At 54.3% G+C, this 20,125-nt stretch overlaps 11 protein-coding genes across 11 annotated transcripts; 4 read left to right on the top strand and 7 right to left on the bottom strand.

Moving 5' to 3' along the window:
• Positions 1 to 86: 86 nt before the first annotated feature.
• Positions 87 to 551, bottom strand: PG985_001080 (uncharacterized protein; the record flags this gene model as incomplete). Its single annotated transcript, XM_066820849.1, has 1 exon — positions 87 to 551. The coding sequence occupies one exon, from the start codon at positions 549 to 551 to the stop codon at positions 87 to 89; it is 465 nt and encodes a 154-aa protein (XP_066691728.1).
• Positions 552 to 2,101: 1,550 nt separating this feature from the next.
• PG985_001081 (uncharacterized protein) lies at positions 2,102 to 2,641 on the bottom strand (the record flags this gene model as incomplete). The annotated part of the gene is made up of 1 exon (XM_066820850.1): positions 2,102 to 2,641. One exon carries the CDS (start codon positions 2,639 to 2,641, stop codon positions 2,102 to 2,104), a length of 540 nt encoding a protein of 179 aa, XP_066691729.1.
• Positions 2,642 to 3,097: 456 nt separating this feature from the next.
• Positions 3,098 to 3,562, top strand: PG985_001082 (uncharacterized protein; the record flags this gene model as incomplete). The annotated part of the gene is made up of 1 exon (XM_066820851.1): positions 3,098 to 3,562. One exon carries the CDS (start codon positions 3,098 to 3,100, stop codon positions 3,560 to 3,562), a length of 465 nt encoding a protein of 154 aa, XP_066691730.1.
• Positions 3,563 to 5,009: 1,447 nt separating this feature from the next.
• PG985_001083 (uncharacterized protein) lies at positions 5,010 to 6,103 on the top strand (the record flags this gene model as incomplete). The annotated part of the gene is made up of 2 exons (XM_066820852.1): positions 5,010 to 5,739; positions 5,811 to 6,103. The coding sequence occupies 2 exons, from the start codon at positions 5,010 to 5,012 to the stop codon at positions 6,101 to 6,103; spliced, it is 1,023 nt and encodes a 340-aa protein (XP_066691731.1).
• Positions 6,104 to 6,532: 429 nt separating this feature from the next.
• On the bottom strand, positions 6,533 to 8,246 carry PG985_001084 (uncharacterized protein; the record flags this gene model as incomplete). The annotated part of the gene is made up of 4 exons (XM_066820853.1): positions 6,533 to 7,205; positions 7,280 to 7,413; positions 7,493 to 7,803; positions 7,850 to 8,246. The coding sequence occupies 4 exons, from the start codon at positions 8,244 to 8,246 to the stop codon at positions 6,533 to 6,535; spliced, it is 1,515 nt and encodes a 504-aa protein (XP_066691732.1).
• Positions 8,247 to 8,953: 707 nt separating this feature from the next.
• PG985_001085 (uncharacterized protein) lies at positions 8,954 to 10,097 on the bottom strand (the record flags this gene model as incomplete). Its single annotated transcript, XM_066820854.1, has 3 exons — positions 8,954 to 9,704; positions 9,774 to 9,920; positions 9,979 to 10,097. 3 exons carry the CDS (start codon positions 10,095 to 10,097, stop codon positions 8,954 to 8,956), a joined length of 1,017 nt encoding a protein of 338 aa, XP_066691733.1.
• A 1,456-nt stretch (positions 10,098 to 11,553) lies between these two features.
• On the top strand, positions 11,554 to 12,488 carry PG985_001086 (uncharacterized protein; the record flags this gene model as incomplete). The annotated part of the gene is made up of 2 exons (XM_066820855.1): positions 11,554 to 11,806; positions 11,881 to 12,488. The coding sequence occupies 2 exons, from the start codon at positions 11,554 to 11,556 to the stop codon at positions 12,486 to 12,488; spliced, it is 861 nt and encodes a 286-aa protein (XP_066691734.1).
• A 442-nt stretch (positions 12,489 to 12,930) lies between these two features.
• PG985_001087 (uncharacterized protein) lies at positions 12,931 to 13,953 on the top strand (the record flags this gene model as incomplete). Its single annotated transcript, XM_066820856.1, has 1 exon — positions 12,931 to 13,953. The coding sequence occupies one exon, from the start codon at positions 12,931 to 12,933 to the stop codon at positions 13,951 to 13,953; it is 1,023 nt and encodes a 340-aa protein (XP_066691735.1).
• A 434-nt stretch (positions 13,954 to 14,387) lies between these two features.
• Positions 14,388 to 15,281, bottom strand: PG985_001088 (uncharacterized protein; the record flags this gene model as incomplete). The annotated part of the gene is made up of 1 exon (XM_066820857.1): positions 14,388 to 15,281. One exon carries the CDS (start codon positions 15,279 to 15,281, stop codon positions 14,388 to 14,390), a length of 894 nt encoding a protein of 297 aa, XP_066691736.1.
• Positions 15,282 to 16,168: 887 nt separating this feature from the next.
• PG985_001089 (transcription factor tfb2) lies at positions 16,169 to 17,689 on the bottom strand (the record flags this gene model as incomplete). The annotated part of the gene is made up of 2 exons (XM_066820858.1): positions 16,169 to 16,197; positions 16,270 to 17,689. The coding sequence occupies 2 exons, from the start codon at positions 17,687 to 17,689 to the stop codon at positions 16,169 to 16,171; spliced, it is 1,449 nt and encodes a 482-aa protein (XP_066691737.1).
• A 653-nt stretch (positions 17,690 to 18,342) lies between these two features.
• On the bottom strand, positions 18,343 to 19,410 carry PG985_001090 (uncharacterized protein; the record flags this gene model as incomplete). The annotated part of the gene is made up of 1 exon (XM_066820859.1): positions 18,343 to 19,410. The coding sequence occupies one exon, from the start codon at positions 19,408 to 19,410 to the stop codon at positions 18,343 to 18,345; it is 1,068 nt and encodes a 355-aa protein (XP_066691738.1).
• Between the last annotated feature and the right edge of the window lie 715 nt (positions 19,411 to 20,125).

Consider the following 20,125-nt stretch of genomic DNA (forward strand, 5'->3'; position numbering starts at 1 on the left):
CTGTCTCTTCTATACGGACCATTTTTTTTTGAATGCGGCTTTACAAGTGCAATTCCGATTCACCTACCTGGATATGGTGTAAGACCTCAACTGGATGAGGGCTCTTCCTTCACGCCACTGGCTTCCTTTTCCTTGTCGAGTTCGTCGAAAGCTGCTTCTGCATCTCTCGTCAGCGCCGTGCAATCGTCACACTCCTCGTGGGTGGAGATGTGATCCATGACAACCTCCGGAGTAGGAGTTCTGCCTCTGCGCTTGCAGAACACGGGCTTGTTGGTGTGTAGCGACAGGCTCTTTCCGCAACGGACAGGCAGCTTGATCCAATGCCCGCAGGCCCAGTGCGCAAAGTACTGCCCGCAGAAGCAGGACCGATCCTGGTCGTTGTCGTTGTTATCGTTGGCGCCTCGGTCTTCGGGAGTTTGCCAATGCTTGAACTTGGTTCCCATCTGCCACTTGATGACCTTGTAAGGCTCGACTACTTTCTCAGCCGCTGCTGTTCCGATGACGGCGGCTTTTGTGAGATCCGGTTGGTGCGAGGACCCAAGGTGAGACATTATGCGTTGGTATAATCAATGGGCACAGGTGAAATATAAGTAAATAGCCCGGGGATCTGATGTTGCATTCATCAATAGGGGGTGGTAGTGGCGTTGAAAACTAAGTATCCGGCTCGCGTGTGAGGATTTTCTACGTTTATATAATCCAGCCGCTGACAAAGAGACTGGAATGCTATTGTTTATCTGGCCCTTTACCCCAGCATAAGAAGATCCCTCCTTAAAAGCCTTTGTACTAAGCAAACGGAGACTAAGAGACGTTACCACCGGTGACCATCATCAGAAGTAGAATAACTATTGTCTAGACATTATTCTAAGTCAGTACACCATGGCACCCCTTGGTCACTCAATACTGCTGATTATTGCGAGCAATGCAAGGATAACTGGACAGAATTTAGCTGGATTTCTGATGAAACTCCCGTTGGAGATGGATACTTACCTGACGAAGAAGTCAGAATGAAGCTAGCAACTGCGAACGTGGTCTGCGGGTCTCCTCCACCAATAGTCCAGCCCAGTCCAACCACACAAGAGCCAAGCCAGGGAATCATAGCCGCAGTGACTATTCGGGTGGCATCCCAGCCCTCTACAAACTCTATGGCATGTCGCCTGTTCTTTCAACGCAGATGGAATGTCCATTGAACCCATGCATCCTTGCTCCCGATCCTGTCCGAATTTCGATATGCGTACATCATCTCCTGGAGGACAAACTCGTCAAGTGGAATGACTGTAGGCCTGGTCGTTGACGTATACTACAAACGGCTTCCATCAGTATATACATATGCATCCTCGCCACTGTCAAGGTTTCACTCACGGCAAGTACCCGGAACGCTTTCAGTGTTTTCAGCGATAACCAACACCTGAGTCTTCCCTGAAGCTTAGTCTCGAAGACCCGCTTCATCTGGCCAAAAAGCTGATCATCGGCATAGATAAGGGACGGGTTCGCTTTGATAGTGTCCTGGAAGCTCTCGTTATCTGGGTATCGAGAGCTCAGAGCGCATCCCAACAAGACGTGGAAACGCAGGAGTTAGGTTTCTTGTGTGGGCGTCATTCACTTGATCTGTCGGCACCTTGGTGTTATAGTCGGCAGTATCGTGATGGTCGGCCGAGCCGGAGGGTGGTATTACAAAGGATTGTATGCCATCATAGGTACACTGGGCCACTTGCATATATTGTTAGAATAATTATTCTACGGTTATTTAGATGCGCTGGTGGCGTAGCATGGAGAACCCCATGGAGATAAGGCAGACTGGTATCTAGTAAGGGTAATCAAATGGTCTGACTGAGTTAGCTACAACACTTGTTGTGAAATGGGAATACAAGTAATCTTGCAGGCATACGACAGCATATGAAATCCGATGGACGAAGACGATCAGGCTGAGGTTTTAAGTATTTACATTTTATTCTCTGTTGCACGCATCGTTACATCTATTTGGCCAAGTGAGGCCGTCAGGCTGCCATGGCCTCCAAGGGGCCTTACCTAGCACGCAATACCTACTTCATCTGACTAGTCCCTCAAAACTTTGGCTTCTCGCTGTCGAAGCAGAAACCTACGTTCATTTGTCACGACTTACCACTTTTTCCTCAACGGCAGACTCTTGCCCCTGAGGGAGGCTTTCAGCTTCCCGCTGCCGCTTCTCTTCATCGATTTGCTGGAAAGCCTCTTCTGCATCCCGCCAGAAGGCCTCTTCCTCATCTAGTTCCAGGAAAGCCAGTTCTGCGTCCTCGTCAAAGGCCGTGCAGTTGGGGCACTGCTCCACGCTGACGAGATTGTCAATAATGATGTCCTTCATTGGGCTCTGGCACTGTACTGGCTTGCCCCGGACGTTCGACGAAAAGGTTTGCTTACAGCAGATGAAGCGTGGCGCGGTGTAATGCCCACAAGCCCACTTGGCGTAGTACCGCCCGCAGTAACAGGGATTCCGGCCATCGCCCAATACGGTATGCTCGTGTTTGAACTGGGTTTGGAACAAGGGATGAAAGAATCCATAGGCCTTGACCACGGGCTCGGCCCCTGCCCCAACAACTATGCACTTACTGACATCTGGGGTAGAGGTCGGGGAGACCTGTTTTCCGTTGTAATGTGAGTTCGGCATTGCGAATGTTAATGGAATGAATAGTTTGTATTAGCATCTGTAATACTGGTGACAGCTACAATCCCTAGACGAGATAGAATTAGAGCGTGCATAATACTTATATGCAAATAAGAATAAGAGTATCAAGACTTGTGTATCAGTTTCAAAATAGTTGAAGACAAAGAAAGCTGTGTCCAACATCAACCCGATTGTGGGCTAGTAGTGAGATACAAAGCAACGGTCTCAGGGTCAACAAAGACGGACTTGGATAACAGATACGATGGTTGCGAACTTTGAAATCGTTACGAATACAATGTGATTTGATTTGGGTAAGGGTAAGAGAGACAGCTCATATATGAGGACCAGACAGTCCACATGGCAGAAACAGGAAAAGGCCTCTGACAGCCTAAGTTCTATAGATGAACAATACGAACGACCATCCCACATTGTACTCGGTACATCCCAACACCGGCAAAAATGTCGTCTCAAGATCCGCGAGAAACTGGTGGTGATCTTGAACAGGAGCGGCAAGAAGAGGTCGGCAGTCCTGCAGGTAATGTTCGAAAAGAAGAGGAAGCAGCACGCGGTTTGACAGAGAATACGTCATCGCCAGCACCACAGGGATCTCAGACGGGAGACAATCAGTTAGAGGTAAGCCATCCTCACCCGGCACCGGGTCTGATGGATGGACGACGCGGCGCCATTTCCGGTTCTAGCGGCCAGCCGCGGCAGAGAGATGCCGCTACCCAAGCCCAAGGCGACAACGACGACACCGACCGCCGAGGTAGCAGTATCGGCGGCCATCCCAACCCCTTAGGAAGCAACCCTGTCGTCATGACCGAGCAACTCGCCCGCATTTTGGCCCGCGAGAACTCCCCACCGCCACCACCGCCGACGCCACCGCCGACGCCGCCGTCATCGCCTTCGGCCCCCCGCCCATGACAACGACACCTCGGCGCCCTGCGACAACGACGACGGGTGTGCCGGGCTCCGAGACTGCCGCCGATCGACGAGGACCATGTTCTGGTGACGACACCTCCTGCGTTGGGGCTGCCCATGCACTTGAAACGATACTCGTCGGAAGGCGGCAAGTACAGTGTTCGCAGCGCCTTGCGGCGCATGTTATGCCAACTATGAGATACGAAGCTTCCTCGGGGATTAGCAGGCTGAGTGGTAGGTCGTAGTGCGCTGATACTTGACTACCCCTGGGTACATCAGTTTTGATGTCCATGTGCGAAATATTAGTGAATAAATTCCAAGCAATGTCAGAAACTCCCCATATCAAGTTTATCTTATAGTACTATAGAAACAGCAGTCGTGCTCAGCAACAGTGGTACGTAAAGGGAGCCTCTTATCCCCCACCGGCCCTGCCCGTGATGTCCCTCGGAATCATAGCTTTGTGACTGCACTCGAGAACACGCCGTCGCACTTCCTGTGTCCCTTGTCAGTTCTAGACCAATACACATGATTCGTGTAGATTACATTGCCACGTACGACGCACGCCCTGAACAGGGACTCGGACCTCCCAGTCGTGCCACTTGTGATCGGGGTGTTACGAAAGCACATCACCAAAAAAAAAAAAAAAAAAAAAAAAAAAAAAGGCAGAAGAGCGGCCTCCACGTGCTCGGCCCGTACCCAACCACCAACATAAGTATGCCTACGTCAATGACTCGCCAAGACCTGCCCACGCGTCTCGGAATGGCCCACTGGCTGTAACCCACTCAATCACGGATAGCGCCGGGCGGGTGCCCACCGGCGGTGAGAGTCGCGACTCGTGAGGTGCCCATCGCGGCCCAGATCTGTCAGATCCGGGTGGGCCCAGTCATCTCAAATTCGCCGAGATGGCAAGTGGCTCGTGTAATCGCTGCTTCCTACTGCCCTCCCGTCTCCACGCCAAGACTCCAGAGCCTCATCTTGTTTTGAAACGACAATGATTAACCTTCATTGTTCGAATCCCTTCAACCACCACGCCCACGTCGCGAAGCTTGCTTTGCTTTAGAACACAGGCCCCCTTCGGCCCATTTGCGCCAAGTTCTGGGCCCGTGACTGGTGGCCGGACATTGTCCGTCGGGCATCGACCGAGATCGCCTCACCCCGCAGTTCCTAGATGCCGCCGAGTGGAGCGCTGGAATGCTGGGGTTGTAGTGGTATTGCGTAATTTTGCGATAGGCTGGTGAAAAGAAAGGATATGCGGGGGAGATGATTTGTCAGTTGTTAGACACGGCATGTAGGTCGGCATGGGGGCAAACGGGCCACTGCTGCCGCGGCCTCTTGATGCGGTGCAGGATATAAGTACTTGCGTAGGGACGCGGTCGTTCCTCTAGGTAGAAAGCCACCACCAAGCCTTCATCACCCGTGCCTCTCCGATAGCCATCCAAAGCGCCTAACCATGAGACTCTCGATCAACGCGGCCACCTGGCTGAGCCTGCTGCCGTTCGCGCAGGTGAGCAGTGCTCAGAAGCTGACTGACAAGGCCAACTTCACGACGTGGTGGAACGCGACCGACTACCCCAACGAGCAGAACGCCAACGTGACCAAGTACATGGCCGAGGGGCTGCGGATCGCCGGCAAGGACCTGTACCACCACTTTGCCCACCGCTGCATCCAGTCGCAGGTCTACCCGGACCTGGCGAGCGGCGCCCAGTCGCTGGGGTTCGTACGGCCGCACCGGCCCTTCGACTCGGTCTTCTACGTCGGCAACGGCTTCGTCACGTCGTGGGCCATCGACACGGGCGCGGGCCTGGTCCTGATCGACTCGCTCGACAACCCCGACGAGGTGCGCGAGGTCATCGTCCCCGGCCTCGCGCACTACGGCTACAACGGCTCCGACATCGCGGCCGTCATCGTCACCCACGAGCACGCCGACCACTACGGCGGCGCGCGCTACCTGCAGGACACGTTCGGCACCCCCATCTACGCCACCGAGGCCTGCTGGCACGGCATGGAGATCGACCCGATCAAGCCCGAGGGCCTCGTCATCCCGAAGCGCAACGAGACGCTGGTGGATGGCCAGGACCTCACCATCGGTAACACGACGATTCGCATCGTGGCCACGCCCGGCCACACTGCTGGAACCCTGAGTCTGTTCTTGCCCGTGTACGATCGAGGGGTGCGCCATGGTGAGTACTTCTTAATTACGTGAAGAACCGTGATATTCGAGCATCTTGACTGACATGACCGTGCTACACAGTGGCTGGCCTATACGGAGGCGGCGGTATCCCCAAGAACGCCACCACCATGGGGCAACAAATCCAGTCCTTTGCCAAGTTCGCCCAGGCCGCGCCCGAGATTGGCGCCGACGTCCTCATGTCCAACCACCCGGGCCAGGACGACGCGCTGGACAACTTCGACATCCTGGACCACCGCGGCAGCGAAGGGAACCCCTTTGTCATCGGCACCGAGGCTTATGTGCGCTACCTGCAAACAATGGCCATGTGTGTGCGGATCCAGGCAGCTCGTCTCGATTACAACCTCTTCGTCTAAGACAGAGGTTTCGGTCAGGTTCATGTGGCCGAGGTTCCACCAACGGCTTGGAATGCCTCGGTGATTTGGGGCGTAACTATGCGCCTTGCTCTGTGCGTCCAGGCGGACTGGCGGAATTTACCAGGCTATGTATAGTCAGTTGTTGTGTTCTAGCACTGCCAATAGTTAATGATTAATGTGCCACATGAAGAAGTACTGCCAGCCCAACATCACCCGTGAGTTCACCGTTGGTCGACAGTGAAGAGTTCGACCCAGTGAAGGTAGACTGAGGGGATTGCGCAACGTTATGTGACTTTGAGCTGATATATGGCTGACGGGACCGACCCGCGATGACCGCAAGCTTTGCGCGGTCTTCGTGTACTTGAACCAAACAAGAAGAATACAAAATCCAATGCAAACCAACCAACACGCTGACATCACATCACCACGCTAAGAGAGAAACGCATACGGCCGGTCATAGCAATCATCCCACTCCGTCTTGCCCGAGTCCCAGAGCCTGTGGATGGCATCGCAGGCCACCAGGGGATAACCAGTCCCCAGCCCGCGGCTCAGCTCGCCCAGCGCCTCCTCGACGAAGAGGCGGTCCGACAGGGACCTCGTGGCCGCCTCGACGCCCGCGACGTTCAGCGGCCACATGAGGCACGGCATGGTCTTGGGCGACCGGAGTGCCTCTCGCAGCAGGCCGAACAAACAGTCGGCCTGTGCGGCGCGCAGCATCAGGAGGTTGTAGAGGAAGCCGGTCGGGAACATGCTGCGCAGCGCCGAGATGCAGTAGAGCGCCACCGCGGCGTGGTAGATGCGCGCGAGGAGAAACAGCTCCTGGTACGACTCCGGGTAGAGGCTCGCCCACTCGTCGGGGTTGAAGCCGAGAATCCTTGATAGGAGGTCTTGGGCCGAGGGCAAGTCGGGATCGTGCATTTCGGGTGGCTGGGTCGTCTGGAGCCGCAGCCGGTTGATTTGGCTGATGATGAGGAACAAGAAGGGCGGGCAGATAACAGTCGGATAATCCCCCTTTCCGTAGACTTTCTCCAAGAAGTCCAGCTCTGGCGTGGTTACGAGATAGTCCTCTGGAGGGCTCGTGGAGCTCGCGAGTACTCCTAGGCTGTAGATGGATGTATTTAGTACTATTTTCTAATATGCAGGGGCGGTCGAGGCAGCACAGCTAAGCGAGCTTACATCATAAAGTATTTGAGTGTCGGCTGCATCGTAACGTTTCTCTCGTGAAGCTGCTTCATTCCTCCGCGACAAGCTACTGCTTTCATAGCCGCAAGGAAGTGGACACGCCAATTGTCCGGGCATCCATAGGAGAGCTAGTTTCCCGTAAGTCGAGTGGTTCTTTTTTTAGATAAGACGTGGGATGACGGGCCGAGGAAAAATGTAGACACTTACATCGATAAGCATAAGGCACATGATGCTATACACAGCCAAGTCAAGTCCTCGAATATCTCTGCGGAGACCAACCTCCTCGGAAATACCACGGAGGCTCAACCCCTTCTCGGTATGGAAACGACACCAAAGCTCTACCCTCTCAGACTTGGGTGGCCGTGTCTGGTGAAGGTAATGACCGAGAGCCAAGCAGATAAAGGCACGTCGAACCGACCCCGAGACCATGCTCATCAGCTCCAACGGCAAAGGGTTGATGTAAGGACAGGGGCCAAAATGCGCTAGGGGTTGCATGACCGGGAAGATACGCATATTGTCTACATAGGGGACTTGGTGTTAGCCGCAAGATAGGTAGTGGCACACTCGATATTGGCATTAGGGTGGACTTGCAGTAACACGCGGATTGGACCGCTTCAGACACGTCGTCTCGGAAATGGATGACTGGGATCATGGACCCGTTGTACAGGTCGGTAGTGACCTGGACTGCTCGTGCTAGGACAGCATTGATCCTCGCCTGTAGATCCACAGCAGATTCCTCGGTCTTCTTCGTCTTGACAGTAGTGGTTGTCTTGCGTTTACGGCTCCGAGAAGTCACCTTGCCTGGGGCCAGCCACCTCAGAGGTTTCTTGTCCTCGTAGCCAGGGCACACGACCCCGGCTTGGCGGCACTTGTTACATACGGGACGTGTAGAGTCGCATTCGAGCCTGCGTCTCTGGCACTCCCAGCAGTAACGGCGGGATGAATCAGTTGGTGCATCCATCTTCACCGGAAGCGAGAAACAATCCCCGCACAGAGCGGGCGGACTCTGGGCTAATTGGACAACGGGGCCAAAGTCAACAAACGTTTGGCGAAATGGGCGATGTACGATGATTGTGCGCACACAGTGAAGATGTCTGGGGACGGGCAGAGAGTGTCGATGATGGACGGAAAGCCGGATAGGGCTGCATCACTTGGTAGTTGTACTTGTTATAGCCCAGATCGGACTAGGGTGGCAGTGACATGCAGTCCGCCTGGGGGCAAAAGTCTTGGCCTCCCAGATTTCCCGATTGGATCTAGCGTTGCACGAACTAGCAGAACGCCCTGCCACAATGGCGCTGCTGACGAGAGATAGGCCAGGATACGAGCGTATATATGGTCCCTGCATGCATATATCTGCATCAACCATACATGGATTGGAGGCAGTTGAACCTGTGCGCAAAGTCCATTTCGATGGTTGCGGATGTAAAGTTAGGGACACAAAACAAGCTGTTGAGTATTACACAAACGCGCTCTTGGCATGGATAGTCGGTGGATCATATGTCCAGCTTATAGAGATGGCCTAATAACACATGAAAACAATTATATATGTTCTACAGTCTATGATGTCTGAAAGTACAGAAAAGGGTATACGCCTAATGTCCAAGGAAATACAACAACAGCAACACCTTAACTAGAGCTAGAGAGGCCTACAACGTTCGTTCAAAGCTACTAGACCGGGGCTTTGCTGCGAGCGTAGCCGTTCTCCTCCCAAAACGGCTTCTGCTTCCCCTGACTATTCCCCGCCTCTCGGTCCAACGCGCACTGCAGAAAGCCAAAGGGGTCGACCAGCGTCACCCAAAAGCTCTGCCCGCTCTCCCAGCCGGGGCCGGCCAGCTCCGTCCTGCCGTCCTGGGCCAGGTACACCTGGTAGCTCTCCGGGAGGAAGCGGCGGGGGTGGAAGGCGTTCCAGAGGAACATGTTGAGCAGCATGACGGCGGCCTCGAAGACGTAGAAGAACCACTCGTAGCGCAGGAGGGGGCTGACCGTGCTCCAGTCGAGGTTCGGGTCCAGGAGCTGCGAGCGCGAGGTGCTGAAGTGCTCGACGAGCCGGTAGACGGTCCGGACGAGGACCATGCCCGAGCTGAGGTACAGGGTCCACAGCACCATCGAGACGTTGCGGTTCGCTACGCCGGCTCGGCGGCAGCGGCTGTAGAAGGTGGATGCCAGGATGAGAAATAGACCGATGACTGCGAGCTGCAGGAAGAGCGACACTTTGGTCAAGACCTCGCCTAGCTGCTGGATATCGGCACTGGCACTGGGGTTGGCGATGTAAGAGATGCCAAGGGCGTTCAATATTTCGACCACGGCGGACAGAGCACCGAACGTGGTGAGAACCCGCCCGGGGTGGATTGGTGTGCAGTAGGGCACATAATACAGCACGCGGCCAAGGATGTGGTAGTTGGCAAGTTCGACGAGAGGCCTGAGAATACGATTATTAGTCAGGTTCTCCAGATTTACCCCCTGACTACAAGCCGGGTTGGGAACTAACGGGGCAAAGTAAATGAGGCACTGAGAAGCGATATAAACGGGAATGTTATCGTAGTGCCTGGTCTCGTAAAGACGGCACGCAAAACCAGCGGTGAATATGGCGCCGCAGAAAGGATACAATGCTGTGACTTTGAAACATTTGTATCGCCTGATATGCCCCGAGTCAGCTTGAGTTAAAACACTATTCTGATGACATCCGGACTTACCAGCATTGGACGAAATGGAATATCATCGTCACAATAAAGGCCGCCATGAAGAAGTCGGCTGCCCCTACGTTAGGGGCGTAGTAGTAGAGCGAGCCATCAACCCTCTGTCCGTCCGACATCTTGTCTTGGATGCAGACTGAAGTGTTGATATAGTAATAGTGTAACTCCCGAACGTTTCGGATACTCAGTAAGAAAAATGGATTGAGGGAAAACTAAGGGATAGGATGCAAGGAGGGCAACATGGTTTCACAACATACAGTTACTGGACCCTTATATCTACTTACTGTCGCCAATTTGATGGCGATGCCTTTCAAACAACTATGGTCCAAATAGGCAATACAGAGTATAAGAGTACATATCCACATTTATTCAAGTGGCTGTGCCATTTCGATGTTGTTCAGTCCCCGCCCAATCGCACGCCCCGCGTATCCCCGTATTTCAAGGCACGAGGTAAGCACTAAGCCGACCCAACAGAGTTTGTAGGCCAAGCTTTTACTTCCAAGCTCTGAGCCCAGGTGGTGAGCTGATCTTGCTGATCCTCTGACAAACGTCATTTGAGCTGTTGGCTGTGCATCTCAGGTCTTTAAGATGACTCAGTGTGGTTCATATGATATGACGACGGAGAGATGAAGGCTGTTAAATACATAGCTTTCCATTGAGCATTTAATGGGCCCCGGACTTCCTGTCAAAGGGGGGCCAAGACAAGACCCTCCCCCACAAACCCAAAGACTAAGGCTGCGTTCCAAATCAATGAGCCGGCTGATTTTCAGGTACGAGGTCAATGCAATTCAGCCAGCTTTTTCGGACCAGCTTATCGGACCAGCTCATCGTACCAGCATCGGCTGAATCTCTTCGGCGTCACCGGCCTCTTCCGTGCTGGTGTTGAAATAGAGTCACAACGTTCGTCCGGAGCGTCGAGGGACGAGCGCGAGCAATACCACACTCACCAATTTTGACGCACACCAGCCGAGGGAGGGACGAGACCGTGCGAGAGCAATCCCACACTCACACAATTCACCTCAAATAAGCTGGCTTCTCGTCGATCAGCGCTGATTTTCACGGCTTATCGAATCAGCCGGAGACGTCGATGTGATTGGCCGGCTGACGGGACGTGATAAGCCGGCTGAAGTGTACATATGAGCCGATGTGGTTTGGAAACACGATTCGGACTTAATGGCTGATATGAACCTATCGAGGCCGTATGCTTATATCCCCCAACTGCCATCGTATTTCAGCCAGGCTTATTGAAATGAAACACACCCTAAGGCAGAGAGGGCTTACACTGGCATCTCAGTTGTGTCGTCTTTTCCTACGGACCGCTCAGTCCATATATATGCTGCTACGTCATCGTAATATTATTTCAGTTAAACACGTGTGGTCTGATTCCTTATCTTGTCGTATCGACGCGTAGGTGCAAATTGGAACAACCGGAACAGGGGTCTTCTCGCATCCCCATTAGGCATCTTCAGCCGCAGCGCTAGGCAGACAGGCATCTCTCCGTGATCGAATGACAATCGCAACGATGAGAAAAATAAGTATTACGGTCAGTTTTGGACTGCAAAGAAAGTCGAAACGATGAAGAGCTGGATTTTCGGTCTGCCGTGCTTGGTCAGTCCGGTCTTGGCTTATATCAAAGCTGGACCGCTTCTTGACTTGGCTCCGACCGTGGCCGTCGGTGACCCGACGCTGGTGCGCGTCAACCTGAGTGCTCATGACCCGTGCGATGAAATCACGGACTACAAAGGCTGCGGCTGGCCGTACATGGAAGTCTGGCTCCATGCTGCCCCTTTGGAACCGCCTGGAATGATGAAATACTGGATGCCATATTGTATGCATCCAACAGAAAAGCACGCCCCTCAATATCGTTGGTTGCACACCGACTGACTATGCATTTGCTTCTAGGTTTCATAGCCGGCTGTTTGACTACCAACATCACGAGCTTCAACTTCACTCTCCCCGGGGGCTCGCTCCCGGATGGGGGCCCTTACAAACTGTCCTACAAGCTGTTCAACACCACCAACGACCCGCGAAAGCCGCTCGACTCGTATTCTCCCAGCGAAGCCATGTACGACCAGCCCGAGTTCAACATCACGGGCAACAACAACAAGAACAGCGGCGATCCTAGCGGCGCGCAGTGGACGCCTTACGACAAAGCGGGTCATTGGTGGACGGGACTGGGCAATCCGGAGGGCTGGCTGCGCAACGTGTCGTGCGCGAGCGTCGGGTGCGCCCGGCAGTGCGCCCAGCGCATCCTGGGACCTCTGCTACCTGAGAAGCCGATCAGCGACTCCGACATGACGGCCTGTCTCAAGGCGTGTCCGGGCTATGGCTGGGACCCGTATTCGTGTACGCGGGAGAATGTGCTGTTGCCGCCGACAAGTACGCCTTCGCCAACAACTCCACCGACTGCCGGTTCAACGGTGCCAGCATCTGCGGGCTTCAAGATTGTCGGGAATCAACTGACGGCTCTGAGCTTCGTCGCCACTCTAGTAGTCCTACAAGTACTCTAGTGTCGCCTGAAACTCCCATTGATTTGATACAAAAGCCTCGAATTACTATATCACTATTTCATATTGAAGTCCAAATAAGCTGTTGCATTGAAGTCATGGCATGTCGAGCGCTAGGAAAATGGGACAAAACGGTAGGTTAGTTGCTTTGCGGGCGATCGACCGCTTAACCTAGACATTGCGCGGGGCAGCCGAGGTCCAGTCCACCGAAGCTTACATCAACACTAACTGGCATCAACAATTGATATCTGGACAATACACCTCTACTTACATCCATTACCAATCTCATTTGGCCTTTTTCATTACGCTCCACGGATAGACCATGCATCAAACAAACTGGATCATGATAGAATAGAAATATTAGTGCCATTAATACCCTTTGTCCATTCAAAACCACACGTAAATAGCCACGAGAACATTCTCTCCCTCCCTCTCCAAAAAGACCATGCCAGTCCAAAGGCCAGCAGCAGCCGCCGCTGTTCCTCCCACCTTCGCCACCGCCACCTCCGTGCGGCAGGTCGGCAGCCACACCTACCGCGTCGCCTTCGACGAGGCCTGGAGCGTCGGCAGCGTCCCCCACGGCGGCGTCGTGACCTCGGTGCTGCTGCGGTGCGCGGCGCTGCACTTTAGCACCACGCTGGCCGCCCAGGCCCAGCCGCACGCCATCACGCTGCACGCCGAGTTCCTGCGGCGGACCCAGGCCGGCCCCGCGACCCTGCGCGTGCGCGACGTCAAGCTGGGCCGGCAGACCAGCACCGTGCACGTGACCTTGTCGCAGCCGACGGGCCATCACAACCATGGCGATGGCGGTGGGGGCAGCGGTGACGAAAAGGAAAGGGAGGAAGTCGTAGCCTACATCACCCACACCAACCTCGCGGCCGAATTCGGTCCCACCTTCGAGACGGGCTGGCAGCTGGAGCCGCCCCCACCGCCGCCGCCGTCCGACTTCGCGGCGCTGACCCGCGGCGGCGACGACGACGCGCACTGGGCCGAGTGGATCGCGAAGCCGTTCCCGGAGTTCCGCAAAGTGATCCAGCAGATGCGCATCTACCTCCCCCGGAGCGGCCGGCACGCCACCGACAGCCTCTGCGACGAGTGGGTGCGGTTCGCAGACCCGGCGCAGCGGTTCACCGACGCGAGCCTGGGCCTGGTATCGGACCTGTGGCCGCAAGTGATCGAGAGCCTCGTGGCCGCCCGCCAGGGCAATACTAAGAGTCAGCCGATGGCCAAGTTCTGGTACCCGACCCTGCTGCTGAACCTGGACATCAAGAAAGCCCTGCCCGCCGAGGGCGTCGAGTGGCTCTTCGTCCGCGTCCGCGCCAAGCAGATCCGCAACGGGCGCCAGGACCTCGAGGTCGTCATCCTAGACCAGCAGGGTGAGATCGTGGCGCTCAGCCATCACGTCGCGCTGGTCTTGGACGCTAAACGGAATACGGCCAAGAGGCGAGGTCCTAGCAGTAAGATGTAATACAGTGTGCAACGTATAGTCAGTATAACAATAGAAGAAACGACCACCGTGTCTCTACCAGTGATGGCGTAACGAAGCTTTACTTCATACAACGATGTAGTTCAAGGCTTGAGGAATTGGCCTGGCACAATGACACCCCCGAACACACCCATCAATCCTTTGCGGGGCTAAAGTACGACCTTAGCCGACAGACTGAACGAGCAATGCTGATACTGCATGAAACATGGGCGTCGTTGGATATGTGAGTATAGTTCATAGCTATCAATGAAGGCCACCCGCTGGCTCCAAGAAACGGAAAAGATATGGAGTTCCTCAATATCCCCTATCTTACAGCCCCACGCTCGAAAATCGTGCCCACCCAGTATGAGCTTTGGGATAAAACAATGTGGTATCTTTGTTAATTGTCCACAGCACAGTGAAGCATCTCGAATCGTTCAGACAAAGCCAACCATGTGGCCTCGCTTTCCACCATGATCATTCTTGCTGAGCAGACGGCCAACCCATCCCTTGCTCGCCTCTCCTCGGGGCAACAGGCACTCCTTGCCCATGCGTCGTGCGTAGCTATTCTGCCAGGTGTGCAGGCTCTTCTTGGCTTCGTTGGTGACGCACAATGCCTCGAGGTGAAGAAACACTCTCCGTGCTCGATTGTCCTCGTCCATGAGAAGCGTGGCGTCCAGCTCCCTCGAGGCCCGGTTCGAAGATGTGCTTGATACTGAGGATGTGTGCTTGCGGCCTCTGGCTTTGGGGTATGACAGATTCGGGTTGGATGACGACGTGGGCATCGCTGAGGGTCGAAGAGGGGCAGGAGGAGGTGGTGGAAGGACTTGGGACCGCTCCGCATGTGCCGTGATCAGGGTCGTCAGGTTCTCCGGGAGCAGCATCTCCGAGTGGAAGCGGTCTTGTAGAGCCATGAAACGCCCTGTCCAGTACTCGCACGACTGGGCGCCGGTGACCTGGCGAGGGTTGACGACGACTTCTGGTTTGTGGGATGACGCAACCGAGGCCGTACGTGATCCCTGGTCGACGCTCTCGCTTGCACCCGTCGTGGACGACATCGAGGGGGTACGGCTGAAGCTGGGCAACGAGCCGCGGGAAAGAGACGACGTCAGGTTGGAGAAGACATTCAGCGTGCGCGACTTGGGCAGGCTTCCGAACGGCTTGTACTTGGTCTTGAGGCTCTCCTTGGAGCCGTTGGGGGGGACGTTTTCGTTGTTGGCTTGCGGGTACAAAGTGGGGATGGCTGTGCGCGACGTCTGGGTTGCTGTTGCTGCTGGCGACTTGGGTAGGACGATTCCGGTCGGCGTCACCTTGCGGGAGGGGTTCCTCATTCCAGAGTGCAGTATATTATCTGGGGCGACGATTGTGCTTCGGCGAAGTGGCGAATGGGCCATCGAATCGCCCGGAGCATGATGCCGCAGAGGACGACGGCGATGAAAGGGATCCATATCTTCAAGAGATCCCAGTATGCACTGAGATGAAGCTTGAAGAGGCTCCAAAACGCCTTGAAAGTGCCAACAAAGAGGATGCAAAGGATGCTCAACGATGTCAAGAATACACCTTGACTCTCTGCCTTCTCAGTGGGCATGACTGATTGACGATGTGTTGTGTTGGATCTGCAATCTTGTAGCTCTGGTACTGGTATGGTCCCCGGTTGGATGACTTGAGGGTGAAGTCAACTTGAATGGGACCGTTAAGAGACTTCCGACATGTTAGCAAGTCAGTGTAGCTTCGACATTGTGCATGAAGTGGAAGGGACCAATGCGAGCTTTCAATGGCATGCTGCTTCTCTAACTCGAATTGATGTTGTCGTTCAACTGTTTATGGTGCTTTATGATGGTGTGCACCTACCTACATTGGGGGTAAGGAAGTGGAAGGAAGGTATATAGCTGTGGATGAACAAGTGATTAGTCCACATCCCACTGAATAAACAGCAAGATAACGCTCCATCCCGCGCTGGGTAGGCAAGTACACGGATGTACATTATATGGGCACGCGCTATTGTTGCTTCCGTCGTTTCTAATCTAACTCGGGAGGTCAAAAGAAAATCGACTGATCAATTGAATGTCTACTTTGGATATCATATCACCCCGATGCTCCTCGGTAACCAGATCGTTGGTCCCGAGTCTCATAATGAAGAGCATGCTACCATAGAACGCCAAACCAATGCCATCTAACCAGAATGCTCCTCCCCGTTTTCGTACGCCTGGCGCCGGAGCTATTGCTCAGCCTTACGTCGGTTTTTCACTACACGAGGCCACACGTTAGTCACGTTCATCATGATACGCTTAGGGGAAGGAGTGGGAGATGGGAACTTACTGAAGTCCTTAATCTGTTCAACCTTGCTGGCGAAGAACATGCCCTTCCTGTCGTTACGCCACTGGAGCACGCCAATCTCACCGGCAAAATTGGCCATGTCCTCGTATTCGCGCACGCTCTCAAAGTCCTTGAAGAGAAAACCGGGGCAGACGCTCATGCGCTCCGTATCCAACTGCCATAAACGAATCTGGTCGACAATTACGGGGGGCAGCAGAGGCTTCTTCTGTGCAGCGGCCAGGCGGTGCATCTGCTCGTGTGCGTGTGTTGCCAAGTAGGATATGATCTGATCCGAAGTGATGCCCATGTCCACGGCTCTTTTGATAGACTGCCTGGATAGCTTACCCGACACAAGTTCGCGGAATCGCATCTTCAGCTCACAGAACAACGCCAAAACAGCAATCTGCAGTGGTGATGATGTATATGCGTATACTCGGAAATTGGTTTCCAGGATGATGGCATTCTTGTCCCCTGCGTCGGATATACCCCCTTCCGAGGCGGCCAAAAAGCCGGCCGACACAGACCTTAGACTGGACTCGGAGCTGGTAAGTGTCGTAGCCAGCCGGGTAGGGAAGTATTGCTGATGGTCGTGCGGCGGAATGTAGATCAGGCCAAAATCAACCAGGTAAGGCAGCATGTTCCGCCGTGGCTCCGTCAAAGCATCTGTACTGTAGCCGCGACCCAGCTCGAGGGAGGCGAGGAGAAACAGGAACGACAACATGTCCACGCTATCCATGCCAGCACGAGAGCCGGCCGCGTCGGCCGCTTCCAGCCATAGCAGCAGCAATGTCCACACCTGCGAGTTGGCCTCTTGTAGCAGGAAGGTAAAGCCTGCCTGCGTGATACTGATAGTAGCGACGCTTCGTTTTTCGACGAGGCGACCGGCAATGAGCAGTTCCTTGACGGAGGCCTTAGGCCCGCCGCCGCTCGTGTCCTTGTCGCGCATATCCGAGTACTCGACCGAGTTCACCACGTAATGCAGAATATCGTCCCATTTCTTTCGCGCATACCGATCCAGGAATCCCAGGTCGACGTCGGAGGGCACAGGGAGGGTGGAGGGCACGCCAAAGGAATGGTGGTCGCCGCCGCCTTCGAGGGCAAGCCGCAGACTGTTCCGGAAATTGGTCGTCAGGGTCATGGACTGGGGCCCGGCGCTCTGGATGATGTGCAGGCTGCGCAAGGTCGCGAGGGCCTGGTCCTTCTGGCGCTTCGAGGTGGGCTTGACCCAGATTTCGAGATCGGAGATCAGGAAGGGCGTGGGCATGTACAGCATGGCCATGACGATGGTCTTGGCCAGGTGCGGGAGCATGCGTCGAAAGATGGCGAAGGCGGTCGAGGGCTGCTGGTAGAGCCGCTTGAAGGTGGTGCCCGGCAGCTTCTCCAGGTAGTCGGAGAGCTGGAGGGAGTTTGTGTTGACCGACATCGTGAGGGGAGTGTCTGGTCAACAATGATGAAATTCGCTATCTCATGGTCGGTAATGTTGATCTGGCTGCTTGTGCGTCGCCTTCTCGGTCGCGGAGTGGGAGGTTGGGGGGTGGTTTGCTTGTAGACAAGAAACCGAATCGAACTGTGTCCTTCGCGGATTGAAAGTCCAATGTTCGATTTGATTTGAAGCTGATGCCTGTCGTCGTCACTTGCTGGCAGGGATCAATTGCTCACTCTGCGTTCATTCCTATTGGCCGGTAAGGTGCCAAGCTTTATTCAGTGGGTGCCCCTAGACGGAAATCTTCCGCAAGCATTTAAATTAATTTGCTCTGGCTTCCTGGCATGCCATCATCCCTCAAAACTGACTGTCGAAGGTTGACCACTTGCTTCAAGGGCGCACGATGCAAAGCGGTAAGTAGAATGACTTTATAATCCGGAGTTGATAGATGTATTTTAAGAAGAAATTATCGAGCCGCCCACAGGGCACCAAAACTGCTCATCTCTCGGTAATAACCCTGAGCAACCAATATCCAACGTATCGTATTCCAATGCGCCTTTCATGCTAAGCTAGGCCATATATGCATTATTGCAAACACTGTATCGTCCAATTCCATTTGTCACCATCTATCGGTCTCTGCCCCGTCTAAGGCATCAATTCCATCCATCAATGGTGTATTTGAAAGTCACATCGCCCTTCCCATGCTCTACCGGATTGCCATGGTCATCAAACAGTGCCCGCTCCTTGTATGTCACATTGCCATCCCAATCGACTAGTATCATAGTCTGTCTTTGCGTGCCATATGCCCCTTTGTCGAAGAGTGTACCGTCGTCGTGCCAAGAAGCCTCGAGGAGCTCGTTATCCTCATCTTCAATATAGTTGAAGGCGGCCTTCATCTTGCCCTGCTCCATTGCGTACAGCATATCTTTCTCCTTGTCCTCGTCGGTGATGGCAGGAATGAAAACAGACTGCTTTAAATGATCCAATCGTTCATCAAAGTCCATCTTGACGCGGCGTGCAATCGGAGGCAGCGTATCGTGATCCAGGACCGAGAAGAGTAATTCCGAGAGTTCATCCTCGCTGGCTCCGCCCGCCACGGCTGTTTCGATCGCTTCTTTCAGCAATTGCCTGCCCATCTTCACCTTCGGCCAGGTCGCAGGCTCCTCGTACACTGTGTTGCTGAGGCCCCAGACATCGCCCCTTTTGCCGCCGATCCGGGGTACCCCGTCGACAGCTTCGCTGCGGTTGGAAATGATGACCAGCGGTTCGACCTCCCGATCTTGGACCCAGTTGCCATTCAGTTCTTCCTTGCTCCTCTTTGGCTTGAGATCGCCGCAGATCAGAGAGAATCCACCCACGCCCTTCACCAAGCCACCCTTGAGCATCTTGGTGACGAACTGATCCAAACTCTCGTCGTTGGGCGCACCGAGCCAGGCAGTGACCATGCCGCCGCGACTTCGAACGCCATGAACCGGATGCACTGTGTCATCTATAGTCTCGCGGAAGTTTGTGAGGACGGCCAGGCGACCAGACTTGGTCATTCCCATCCATGTCCCGCGTTCTCGTCTTTGTAGATCGCGAGATGAGAGGACCTGATTCCCGGACTCTTTATGAGTCCACCATTTTGGTCTGCTGGTAGGCCGCAGCACGTACTCATCTCTGTTGTCGAGGACGATGAGTGCGTAGTCTGGGTGCGACGTGGAGACGAGTGCTATGCACATTGTAATGCTCTTCTTAGGAAGGAAAAGAAGGGGGAGAAAGCCCAACAAGATTTCTTGTGATGGCGAAAGTGGCGATAGAATGGTGCACTTATTAAGAATACTAGAATGATGTACTAGTCGTATATAGTTTGACGCCTAAAGTTGTGTGCCCAACTCAACATCACACCGCTCAAGGTTGGCGATGTGCCTCTTGATAAATGGTTGGACTGGGAACCAAGTCTACTGCATAACAGCACCTAAGCCCCCCTGCGCCTGCATGAATCAGCTGCTGTTCCTGCAGGTTAGGTAAATACTACTACCGTAGTTTGCGTGGCGGTTGACTCCGTCGAATGGAACAAATCGTGTTACCTAAAGAACGGTTGTCGATGACTGGGAAGGAGCAAGACGCAGCACTCGTGATGATCCGGATATATCGAATGGTTGTTTTCCACCTAGACACATGTACTCAGCAAGCGAGTAGGTAACATGGTTGAAGATCATGCACTCACTGATGGGGCGGAGGCGGCAGTGCACTTTCGGTGATTGGAGCTGGAAATCCATCGCTGACAGCGGCCTAGTTTCGTTTCTGGGCCTGGCGGCCATGCATTAGCGCTGCCGGCATCCCCTCCAAAAGGACCCGACATTCCCCGTGCAGGCTCCAGACCCCGCGAACGAACAGGGCGAGACGGCCAAACGGCCTCCTTTTAACCCCGACTTTGGATGGTCTCGTGCCCAG

This window comes from Apiospora marii, assembly GCF_038362585.1.
Source record: "Apiospora marii strain CBS 49790 chromosome Unknown utg000001l_segment0_segment0, whole genome shotgun sequence".
In the NCBI taxonomy this organism is placed as follows: domain Eukaryota; kingdom Fungi; phylum Ascomycota; class Sordariomycetes; order Amphisphaeriales; family Apiosporaceae; genus Apiospora; species Apiospora marii.